This window comes from Equus caballus, chromosome 14 (genome assembly GCF_041296265.1).
Source record: "Equus caballus isolate H_3958 breed thoroughbred chromosome 14, TB-T2T, whole genome shotgun sequence".
In the NCBI taxonomy this organism is placed as follows: domain Eukaryota; kingdom Metazoa; phylum Chordata; class Mammalia; order Perissodactyla; family Equidae; genus Equus; species Equus caballus.
In genome coordinates this window covers 54,162,141-54,175,152 of record NC_091697.1, presented here as the reverse complement: position 1 = coordinate 54,175,152, position 13,012 = coordinate 54,162,141, and the positions used below count along the sequence as shown (strand labels likewise).

The 13,012-nt window shown below is 36.2% G+C and overlaps 1 protein-coding gene across 50 annotated transcripts in view; it reads right to left on the bottom strand.

The window, feature by feature from the left end:
* The window catches only part of FAM13B (family with sequence similarity 13 member B), a 115,438-nt gene that overhangs the window by 15,257 nt on the left and 87,169 nt on the right, over positions 1–13,012 (bottom strand). For 12 of the 50 annotated variants that reach the window (XM_070234228.1, XM_023617636.2, XM_070234229.1 and 9 more), the window contains 9 exons: positions 10,948–10,996; positions 10,405–10,552; positions 7,572–7,637; positions 5,715–5,925; positions 4,956–5,085; positions 4,278–4,359; positions 2,393–2,622; positions 430–513; positions 102–197 (listed from right to left, as the gene is read on the bottom strand). In XM_070234228.1, the coding sequence (XP_070090329.1) occupies positions 102–197; positions 430–513; positions 2,393–2,622; positions 4,278–4,359; positions 4,956–5,085; positions 5,715–5,925; positions 7,572–7,637; positions 10,405–10,552; positions 10,948–10,996 (1,096 nt within the window). The remainder of the gene's footprint in view (positions 1–101; positions 198–429; positions 514–2,392; positions 2,623–4,277; positions 4,360–4,955; positions 5,086–5,714; positions 5,926–7,571; positions 7,638–10,404; positions 10,553–10,947; positions 10,997–13,012) is intronic. The other 38 variants (XM_070234234.1, XM_070234226.1, XM_070234227.1 and 35 more) reach the window with 5 other exon arrangements.

Below are 13,012 nucleotides of genomic sequence, written 5' to 3'. Positions count from 1 at the left end.
CCTTGGCTGTTTATCTCTCCAATGTACCACCATAATAATTTTCTTTTAAAGGGTAGATCTTGGTAAAAGGAACTAGATAAATATTTGTGTGTTTTACTTACAAGGACAGGAGTGATGCTAGCTCTTGTCAGCATCTGTTTTACAAGTCTATATCTATCATAGAGAGGTTTAACAATGTGCCTTTCTTCCCTGGTCACCTGAAGCAAGAAAAATGGAAATTACCTAGTCATCAGAAATCTAAAATGTCCAAAACAGTAAGCAATGACTTTCCCTCCAATTTTTAAAAAGCCATTTTAAATAAGCAGGCAATCTCCAAAATGTAGGACACAATGCTCTATAAAACAGCTCTGAAGACTGTAGGCTACAAAAGTGATCCATGCTCTTTTTTAAGATAGAAAATCAAATCTTTTTTAGCAAGAGAGACATTACCGGCCTTCCATGTTGACTTTCATAGTAAAGAAGACTTTTCTGGAGAGAAGTTTTCTCTTCTACCAAATGATCTTTTGTCATTTTCTAGAATTAAAAAAAAAAAAAAAAAAAAAACTTCTATTGGCACCATCATTATTCTCCTCACCCCTACAATGTAAATAATTAGGTTGAAAGGGCAGCCCATCACCATTCTAGCCTAAGCTAAGAATACATAGGTTGCTTACAGATTTGCAAGTAATATTTTTCAGTCTCCTGTAGAAGCTGGTTTTCTAATAAGTAGGTACCAATCCCCTTTGGTGGCTTGATTTATATTTTATCTGAACAAGTTGTGAATACTGGCTTAGCGACCTTGGGTGAGTTACTTAACCTCTTTTTTGTTCAATATCCTAATCTGTAAAATGGGGATACTTCACTCTACCTCATAGGGCTCTAACAAGGACTAAATGAGTTAATTTATGTTGTACAATCATTTACAATAGCGCCTACCTAGCACACAATAAGCATAGATAAATGCCTATTATTTTATTTAATTTTGCACATGGTCTTTTATTGACATTATAACTGAAGTTTTGTGTGTGTGGACAGACACACACACACATGCATACACAGCACAGGTCTTATAATCCAATATTTCTCCTAAACTATTAAGAAAGTCTAGCAGAAGTATAGTAGAAAGACCCTGGAAAAAGCTCAACAGTGTCAATATGTGACTTTAGACTTCTACTCTATGACCTCAGTTTCCCTTCATCTGACAGTGTCTTTACACTGCAAGACTTGTCTCATACCTTTTAGTACTCTAAAGGATAGAGTAGGCAGGACACCCCAAATTTATGTGCCCATAGAACCTTCCCCACTTTGTTCCATAGGACCACTTTTTAACATCCCAATGAACTAATGTTCCACAGATTACCCTATAACACTAGACCAAATGAACTCTCTATTTATTCCCAGGACTAGACAATACTACCTTGTTTCTCACCAGAGTGAAATTAGAGGTAAAAAAAAAAAAATTCAATGAATAGTATCTTCCTTTAACAATATCACTTTATTTACGTATGTTCAGTAGAGGATAGCTGGGTGTAGACTCTGTAAAACATTGTGATTTCAGCCTTAAGCCTGAACCTTAAACCTAGGATAATGAATCTGAATAAAGCTAATTCAATCAAAATCATTTATAGGAAAAGGGGAGGACAGGAGGTTGGTCTAACATCAAATAAAAAAAAAAACAAGATAAATTGGGGAGTGGAGGAATTAGAATTTCTAATCCAGCTCTGCTCAAAGGAGAGTAAGACTCTATTTAGATGGTAAGAGAGGTGTACTCTGTTGTCAGGATAGGAATGCACATCAGGACTCATCACTGCCTGGACAAAAGTTCACCTGAGACCATCCACCTCTGTATTCTCCCAGCAAAACTCATCTGATACATGATTTGGGTTGCCAAATGGTTTGACCAGGACTGCCCTAGGCATGGCTTTACTGAGTGACAGTTCTTCAAAAAGAATTCATTCATTTAATCCTCAATAACAACTATACTATGTTAGTATTTTAATAGACATAATCACATCCATGTAAGTGAGAGCTATTGACAGGACTCAGTGGCAGAATGCACATAATATAACCAGTCAGGGCCTGGCAGAAGCTAAGAGCTCAATACATATAACTATTAAGATACAAGGCGAGGATTCAAATTCAGGTATGTTTCATGTTCTTTACATATTCATCTTGCCAAGTGCCTCCAAAACAAACGAAGAGATTGGCATTCTAGTCTTTTAGTTTTATTATTCAGTCCCTGAATGATGGAGCACTTCTGGCATGCTGATAAAAACATGTTTCTATATCTGCAAGTTTGGGGAACAGACTCAGGCCAGTCAGACTACCTAGACATCTCTATGCCATTGTGTAGTTATTTGGTTTCAGAGACTCTAAAAGCTAGTCTGGGCAAAAATAACAACCCCAAAATTACTTTGATATCTTCTGGAAGACATCTCTCAACCCGTTTTTCTTTCAGTCTTTTCAGAATAAGTTCAAGTGTTGCTTCCTTGGATGGCTTCTTCTCCTTCTGAATGACCCTGGATTCATCTTCATTCTCTTCATCTTCATGGTCTAGAGAAGAGCCAAAGCTTTTTGGAAGAGTGTTACTACGTGGACGTGTCTGAGGTACAAATTCTCCATCAGAGGTTTTGTGTTTTGCATCTACATTTCAGAACCAAGAGGACAGATCAGTAACATTGATTTTAGTTACAATGCAACTAGGTCAAAAGAGTAAGCAAGATATACTATACAACAGGAAAGCACGTATTAAGAGCACACAGGCTCAGATATTTCAAGATCACATGAAATATTTAAACTTAAATTTTATATATTTTACATATATATATATATATATATATATATATATATATATATAGCAAGAGACCTCTGATATTCATTCTTTCAACCAATATTCATAGAATGCCTACTATAAAGTCAAACACTGGAGACACAGTAGTAAACAAACAAACATGGTCCCTGTTTTCATGGAGCATATATTCAGAAAAGTAAAAACAAACACAAGCAATCAGATTCATAAAATAATTTCAAAGAGTGCTAAGTGCTATAAAGAAGATAAAATAGGATGGTGTCACAGTGCTAGAAGGAACATGCTTTGTGGAAGAGCAACTACGTTGGATGGGACTGACAAAGGTGGCCTTTCTGAGATGGTGACGTAACAAGGAATAAGGAGTTAACCTAGCATAAAAGATTTAGGGGATTTAGGAGAAGAGCATTACTCCCCAGTGAGGCAAGAGCTCGTGCAAAGGCCCTAAAGCGTAGCATGTTTAAGGAATAGAAAATGAGAAGAAAATGATTAAAATGGGCTAAGGGCAGAGTATGCAAGGCCTTGAAAGCCATGATAGGGAGTTTGGACTTTATTCTAAGTGGAAAGAGAAGCTCACGGAAGGGCTTTGAAAAAGATAGTAACATAGTTTTTTAAAAGATAATTCTGGCTGCTATGTAGAGAATGGACTGTAGGACAGTAAGAGTGGGAGAAAATTGGGAAATCAGCCTACTGCTAGTCAATTTAATAACACCCACTAGTAATACACACAAGGTAATGCTTTTCACCAATGGCTAGAAACTGGCATTAAAGAAGAAAATGCTTAACAGAATTGTAGGGGAAAATTCTAAAGAAGAGGTAAAAGACCTTATCTTAACCACAGATTATCAACTCAGTGACAATAGGGACACTGTCTTCTTGTTCACTGTTACAGTCTCAGATGTCTACAAGTACTTGGTACTTAAAGATACTAAAAATTTGTTGAATAAATTCAAATGAATAAACCAGAATGTGATGCTCCAGATTATAAATCCACAGTACTTGGTAAAGATAATTTTTTACGTTATCAATAGTTATTACAAAGCATGCTCACTAAACACTCACAAGGTAGATATGCCTTAGCAACTGCTGTACTGGGCTGACAGTAACACGAGACCTGGGTTTTGATTCAAGAACACTTATAATTTAGTCTTTGTAATATAAATAGTTCATTATGATCAGATATTCTTAGTCTTAGATGAAATACCTATCAAAAATGAAAACTGCTTAATATATTAAATATATTTCAGATAAACTTTTATCACCTATTAATATACAATCTAGGGCATCTTTCAAAAGAGTATTACTAATAAAAACACAGGAAAGACATTTGGAAGAATATAATACAGTACCGCAACCTGGACCATAACTAAGAAAGAACAAAAGGAAACTTTTTTTTTACAACTATCAAAAATTATAACTATAATTCTCAAGGACATTATTATAAAGAATATTTTTTAACACAAATACATTACAAAAATGGCACATTCTATACCTTTAATTTGCTTCCGCAGTTTGGTAAGCTCTGTCATCCATTTTAATACCTTTGGATTGGCTGCAATATCACTGTACGAGGGCTGAGAAATTAAGGAACAGAATCACTGACACCTTTGTGGTAAGCAATTGTTATTAATTTATTCCTAAATAATATTTACAACTCCTACAGCAGAGATTTCACTTGATCTTCATTTCATCTTACCTTATTTTAAGTAGATAGAGCAGGATATTAAGTAAAGCTCTCAGAGCAGGCTCTAGCAACTGGCTGAAGCCATATCTGAAGATGAGTCTTCTGACTCCAAGTATAGGACTCTTTCCACGTTACATGTTCTAATTATTAAATCTCTCTCTCTTTTCCCCACACCCTTGTACTTGCAGGTTTTGAGGGAGCAGAAACAGAATTAACATCATTTGTCAATGTAAAGTACTTGCTTTAAAAATTCTACAAGCTGTTTTACAATGGAAGTGTAAAGATGCAGTAGTGCAATGGCAAGAATACTGGCCTGGAAATCAGGAGGCTATGGATCTACACAATCTCAGACCCATACGATCACTGTTTCTCTGGGCATCTCAGATTCCTTATCGCTCCCAGGAAAGAGATGGACTAATGCTCTCCAAAGGACCTCTTCACAGTTCTAACAGATCCACCTCACGCTGGGCAATGCTGCAAACTTACTTTGCTATTTCTTTCCCTTTCAAACTGTTCCTCGAATTGTCTGATTTTTTTCTGAAGTTTCTTGACCAATTGATATGGTGTTCTGTCTTCTCTTTTTTCATCTTTTGAACTAAAGGATGATCTTCGAATCCTGAATTAAAACAAGAGGCAAACACTGTGTGTTAGTTAAATTTTCAAGTTATCAATACTATATCTCTTACTGCCCTGATATAACATGATATTATTACCAAAAGTCCCAAACACTAAAGGACAGGTAGTAAAAAGGAACTTACACTATTGCTTCACAAACCACAGAATTAGCTAACACAAGTCGTGATAAAAACAATCTGGAATCATTCAAAAGTTGTTTGGGAAAAGGCAGAAAAGAAACAAAGATATCTAGCAGCTCAGAGCTCTTTAGATGTTCAAACCGCAAAGGAAAGGTTTGACAGTCAATAAATTTAATTTAAAGTTTTAACAATAAAAGCATCAGGGACTGGTGAGCTCCACCTGCTGCTTCCCTTCCAGAGTTCCGGATTTCAGTCATGAATGAATAAATGAATAAATACATGGTGAGGAAATGTCTTTTAGGGAGCAAATCCCCAACACTGCACCTCACTGAATGCAGAATTTAGGGGCCCAAAAAATAAAAAATTACAAAAACATGCTTCAGGAAATAGAGGAGAAAGCTTTGAGCTGCAGATCTACAGGACACAATCTCTTAAAGGACCTGGGTACATAATAGGAATCACTTCTCATAAGTACATAAAAATTACATACCTAGCAAAAGAAAGTGCTTTAGATGAGGATTCCAGCATTTCTGGATCATGTAGGAAACGCTGGCTTTGCCCAAAATCTAAGCTACGGTGTGATAATATTGGAGGACAGTCCTCTTCTAGGGGGTGATGATTCATTCTTCCAGCTTGTGGAGAGAGCTGAGCTTCTCCAGACTCAGAGTCTTCCTGCCAAGACTTAAAAGCAGGAAATGGCTCTGCAAACAAACACAAAGCATAGTACCATGGGTCTCTTGGTTCCAGACGGAAAAAAAGTCACACAATATCAGCTAGATGGTCTTTAAATCTTGTCATTATGTAGTGGAACAGATAATATATATTACATATTTTTTTTTAAAAAAAAAAGGGATACTAGGATCTTCATAAAGCCTACTATAGTTTAAAATTGTCTGAGCTTCATTTTTTAGCCCAGGGTTCTATTTTCACATAAGGAGTTATACGTTAAATTTCTGAACTCAGTCACAAAGCAAGAAAGAACACTGTCAAGCTCTTTAAAATTATATTAAATGTTATTTTTCAAGTAGGGGAAAATCTTCACTTAGAAACAATAAACACTCAATAGTCCTTAGCTGGGAATTTAACTTAGCCAAATGCTGCCAGGTGGATAAATTATCCCTCACTGTCAAGGGGCTATGTTAAGAACAAGTGGAAGCTATACCCCATGCTATACAGAACACTCACCAAATGGAGTTCTCTAGAATCTAAAAGAATTATAACATTTCCAAATGAGCAGCTAACTCACCTGACAGCACCTGGTCTCTAACATTAAACTGTGGTGGTTATTTTCTGTTACAGGACTCCTGTGTATAATATATATTTTAATAATTAAACACCCAACAGTACTATCAAGACAAAATGTAATAGTACTAGTCTTTTTTTTTTTCTCCTGCTGAGGAAGATTCACCCTGAGTTAACATCTGCTACCAATCTTCCTCTTTTTGTATGTGAGCCGCCACCACAGCATGGCCACTGATAGATGAGTGGTATAGGCCCACACCCAGGAACTGAACCTGGGCTGGCAAAGCAGAATGCATTGAACTTAACCACTAGGCCACGAGGGCTGGCCACACTAGTCCTTCTTACGTACATCTATTTTATTGGCGTTATCTTGTATGTTCTCAAATGAAACTATGTTGATATATTTGATATCTCCACACATATAAGGTTTGATTACATACAGAACACATACAGATAAACACACAATCCACAAATATACTCCAAAAACAAAATAACTTCAAGTATCGCTGGAGTCCAGGAAGAGGGGTAAAACTTTTCCATCTATACATTAACTTTATAACTACAATTTAAAACTTTGATGCTATGACTATCAAGACTAGCAAAAATAAGTTTTTTAAGTATTTTTGGATGCAAAGATGGCTTGACAGTGTCAAAAATCAAGAATGATGTTTTTTATTCACACTATAGCTAAAGATTGCTACTTTAGTAATTTAGTTTAACTTTATGCATTAGCAATTTAAAGCACTGAATTTTTTTCAGGGTAATAAGAACATAATTTAGTTAGTTTTTAAAGCCCAGATCAATCTGATAACTAAAAACTGGGTACAAAGCGTGCAATCCCACTATAAACCCAACGATAAAGTGATTTTCAAAGCAACCCTTGTACCTGCTTCCCAGCAATAAGTAACTGGTAATAAACATTTTATGAGAAATCTCCTATGTTAAGAAAAGAGAGAGGTAACAAAAACAGTTTTTTCTGGGTATCATTTTTAACCCAAAACAGTTTTCCTAATATATGGGGACAGCAGGAGAAGGGCTAATAAAAAGGCAAACAAAGTGAACCATAAAAAGGCAAAAAAACTAAACTATGGTGAACCATACTTACCCTCCCCATCTCTCTGCAGATGCATTGTTTTGAAATCAATGAGGGGAAAAGTGATAGGGCATGACGCTAATAAAATGGAAAAAATGGCAAAAAATACTAAAGTGAACACACAGCACAGTCAGAACAAACCATACACATAACTAACACAAAGCCAAAGATACCAAAAACATTTCCCTAAAACCAGTTTAGTCATTCTGCTCAAAAACTTTATTCAAAGCAATTACTACTAACCAAACTTTAAAAACAAACACAAACATACATTTCCATTTCAGCAAGCAAGGCAAAAAATCAAAGTAGTGCTGTTTTATTAAAACTCAAACATAAAACTGAAGAAATGGAAACTCTTAATCAGGTACTGTTTGAAGCTTTTCAGTATAATGGATTTGACAGATAAATATCTCCCTTAGTTTACTCTTTGAAAAGATCCTAGTGTATTTCTTTCAAGAGTTAAAGGAAAGAATCTGAAGGAAAGATGTTGTCCACTTCCATTAAAAGCCAAGACTTAAAAGGCTGCTACAAATTCATTCTGGTGGTAGACATGTGCTACCTGCTTGCTAACTGCAGTTTCCTGACTATCCTTTCAGCAATTCAAAAAAAACAAAACCCATATACTTAGGAAGAGTAAGGTGGTCCTCTTTTTGGAGTCACCCTACTTCTCTATTAAGAGCCACATCAAACAAAGTATATCTCTGATTCCAAATTATCCAGGGTCTAAAGTAATTTGGTCTCTTAAGGAAAACTTTTATTTAGAATATCCTAACTGCTAGTTGTAGAAAATCAGTCTTTATACTTGTAGCAAAGTTGGAAGGAACAACACGGTCTGCTAACAGCCACTCTCCCAAGCACACGCAGGGTTTGTGGCTGAGAAGTTCACTCAGATGTCTACTACCGTGGCTCTCAGAAAATCACTGACTCCTATTCCTGGAAGAGTCAGCAGGAGGCCTACATGGACTTGTCACAGCTGCTGAGCTAGGTGGATAACAGGGCAGATAAGGTGCTGAAAATCAGGATCAAGTAGTCCATAGTTACCTCCTTTCCCTATCACAAGCTGTAAGGGGTAGATTCTGACAGGGAAACAAAAGAGAGCCCAGCATTAGATTCTCTTTGGGGAAGCCTCCCGAACACTGAAGCTAGACAGAGAATGTCGCATCTCCTCAGACAACGGAAAACAACTCCTCTTCTGTGTTTAACATGTAGGATCAGGACTCTAGGCCCAAGATTGCACAGGGCTACTTATCTGCATCTTCCAAGAGGAAGAAGTTTAAGTCCTTTGTCAGAATCCCAGCCTTATCTTTCAGAGACTCCTTTCCCACTGTGCCTCCTGGAATGCTCTGTTGACCACCACTCCTTTTCAGTGACTATGCCAGGATAATTAACTAAAGGGGACATTTGATCTTCACTGCCACCAGGATGCTAAAATATCCCCTAACTCTGGGACGCATCTTCATAAATTCCAAACGTCTTGAATAACCCAAAACAAAGCAAATGAAAGACAATTTCCTGATTTAGTGTAAGTTAAGACACATAATATGCCACTGGGCATGCCAAACATCTAGACCAAAAAAAAAGGAGTGGGCGGAGAGACAGCAGTAAAGATTGGCACAGACAATGACTCCGTTGGGGCTTTTTAAAAATTGGCTATACCTTAAAAACAAATAAATAAAAACACTCCAACTGTGATCAGGTGAGTGGACTTGAGGTAGCAAGAGGAGTCCGTGGTACTGGTATTGCAATTACTCTTGTTATTGCCACTGTACATCATCAGCTAACTCGCCAAAGGTGAGATAACCAAGGGATCTTCATCCAAGTAAACAAATATGTAACTTTGTTTAAGACTCCTGAGTTGTCTCATTGTCTCCTTAGCTAGGAAGGTGTATGATCCAAAAGGACTCCTGGATCCAAATTTATTGCTTGCATCCCCCACTGCCAATATTTTATTTGAAAGTTTACAAATATACAGCAAAGTTGAAAGAATTTTACAGTGAACGTTTTATGTACCAATCACCTATATTCTACCATTAACATTTTACTATACTTGCTTTGTAACATTTATCCATTCCATTAGCCATCTTATTTTTACATGGATTTCAAAGCGAACTGGACATATCAATATACTTCCCCATAAACACTTCAGCATGCAAATCACTCACTGGAGCTCAATATTTATTTAGTTTTTGCTCCTTTTGATAAAAAAAAGAAAAACCTATATACAATGAAATGCAAGTCTGAAGTATACATTTGCTGAGTTTTGACAAAGACTTATTTCCGTGTGGCTTGCTTTTAAAATTTAAATTTAAACTTCTCTCCTTTGTAAACATTGTTAGGACCCTACTTGCATATCTTCATAACCTAATACAGAGATACAAGGATATGGGGCAATATTTGCTTAGAAATGCCACTGAAGATCATTAAAAAAAAAAAGTATTCCTGAAGATCATAAAGAAAAGGTAGCTATATATAAGCCCTCTGTTTAGAAGTGCTGAGACCCCCAAGCCCCAACATAGTGGACTTTCAAAGACTGGGCAATAGCACCTGGTTTAACAACTAACAAAAGCCTATCCTGGGTGGTTTTATTTTTTTAATCAGATCTAACATCCATCTTTAAAGCTAATGTATCAAATAATAACTTCTAGTTCATACAAGATAGTTGCCCCATAATCTCATCAGTGCATTTGAATAAAAGCACTCACTAGCTCTTCCTATATGAAAAAGAGAACAGAAAAATTGAAATGAAAAATGTTATCCAGAAAAGGGCAGTAATCTCATTACTGCTTTGGGTAATTTCAGTTACAAATAACACTATCAGGGAAATAATGCGTATGGGTAAAATTACCTTCCCATTTATCACCATCAGAAACATTCTTCAGATCTAAATGTGGAATTTGGACACATGCTGCTTCCCCTTGAACACCAACACTTTGAGCTCCTGGCACTTCTGATTCAGTGTTGGCATTCAAATCACATATCTTGCTACTAGACTCCTGTATTTTAAAATAAAAAATACATTTCACAACCATGAAGTTTTTCACACCCAGCTTAAAGATAACCAGCATATATCCTTCTGCTTCACTAGTTTATTAAGCCTGTACAGTCAACTGTCCCATTCCTACCATCCAAACTATTTTCAAACATAAATTTGCAATTTTATAATATATCTTATTGGGAGACAAAGTTTGGATCCCAAATTCAGGAAAGTGTTTTGATAACCAAGCTTCTTGTAACCAAAAATGGCAAATTAAATTGCTGCCCAATTGTAAAACACTTGGTAAGAGTATCTCTATTTAAATTTCCTTTAAACCTATTCAACCTAACATAATAATTGGTAGATTACATCTACTCGAATTTTTAAGAACCAGAAAAGAAAAGCAATTCTTACCAGAATCAAATGTGACAGTTTACCACTGCCAAATGACACACATTCTTTCCTAAAAATATAAGTAAAGTAATTAGTCTTTTAAGAACAAATAGGTTACTATCATTGCATATTTCTTACCTAGATTCCTCTCTTCTCCACAGAGCTAGCATTTACAGTGTGAGAGAAGAAAATGACAAGAGAACATAGGCCATTCTTTGGAGCCCTATATCTGAAAATCACACACCACTGAAAAGATCCACAGAATCACTTCAGGTTTAGAAAAATTAAGTTAACACTCACCACCCTCCCAGACAACCACCCCTCAAAAGAACATTTTAAAAGGAAAAATAAAATCTACAGTAAGTGGAAACCAAAAGGACTGAATGTATAATGGAAAAGATTTTGTAAAATAAATATGAGTTTTAACCAAATAGCTCTATTCTTCCCCACTCTGGGACGTGTTTTTTCTTTTAAAGAGGATTTTTAAAGGTACAGCTATGTTCTATATTTTAAATATTGTGTTCTATCACAATCAAAACAAGGTTACTACTTCTAAACCTCTCCTTCCTCAAAACATAATGATAACAAGTAAAAAGAACATTTTTAAAAATTTCAATTCACCTTTTAATCCCCCAGAAAAACTAATCCCTATTTAGAAAGTGTTACAGCAAGCTGTCACAAATGATCTCTACCTATTTGACCAGTCAGATCATCTAGTATCATAGTAGGTTATCAATATGCCTATTGTGGGAAAGTTCTTCTCCCCAGAGATACTGTGGTAATGTACAAGGATACACACAAGTGCTATGAACCCTGCCATAAAAAGAGTGTGCACTCAGAAGACAGGTCTTGATCTAAATATGGCAGTCATCTCCTCATATCCCTAATTACCTTATTCTTGCTGAGAATGAGAAACAAACTAAATTCCTTGGCAAGCTCAAAAGCCTTCCTCTGGTTAGAGTGGGAGCAAATGGTGAGATGAGCTAAATTCTACCTCACACACTAAAAGAGCTAATCACCTAAATTTGAGAAACGAGTGTTAAACATGCAAAATGTAATCCAGCTAACCAGGAAATAATTTGGATCTAAAAACAAGTTTGCTAACCTACACACAAGTTGAAGAGAAAAGAGCTTTTTCCAAAAAGATTGAGTCCTCACTAAAAGGATCCTTATTGTTCTACCAAATCCAGATGTCATCATTCTGGAGATGCCTGTTAATGCTGTTAATCTTATATCTTCAGCCCATAGCTCCAATACTCCCTGGGCTGGAAGAGGATCATTCCTGCCTTCTGAAAGGAAGCACAAGGAACTGCTGTAAGCAGGAAATCTGTGGACCTTCAGAGTATGGGGATGCTCCAGAGACATGGCTCCAAAGAATTTACTTACCCTCAGAGAAAAAGTTTCCTACCCACAATTAAGAGAGACAAGGGCATTAATGCAAGTTTACCACTGCCAACAGACCATAGCCAAATTACTAATGCTGTGTGGAATTTCTCAGTATTTTCAATCTAGTCTGCAACTTCATTACTGATGTGTTTTCAGAATATCAAATCATCTTTCCTAAGAAAATTATAACATACTTCTTGGCAACATCTTCCAGAATCATAAAAAGAGTAACAAGACCCAAAACCTAGCCAGTGACTTAAACTATTACAGAAAGCTTCTGTTCAAAGGGACACTATCTATAAAATATCTATCTGTGAAGACTACATCTGGCTGAAATACTCATTGCCTCAGGTATCCCCCTCCCATTACTGCTGGCCAAGAAGGTAAATAAGCAACTGTCTAAGACTGTACTGGGACACCAAAGAGGAATTCAAAGAGGAAGAAAAACATCCTATACGTATTTGCTGAAGCAAATATGTTACAGTCGTTCAGTTAACTATCCATAGTTCCAAGACTATGAACTAACTCACTGAAAGGTATATTCAGAATATCAATAAATTCTCAATTGTTCTACAAATCAACTGAAAAAACTGTCTCCAAGAAGGTTGTGTTCTTCTCTCCAAATGTTTTCCAAGTTATAACTAATGTCTGTCTGAAGCTGCAACCTCTCTGAATATTTATGGACATTTAATATGTTTTA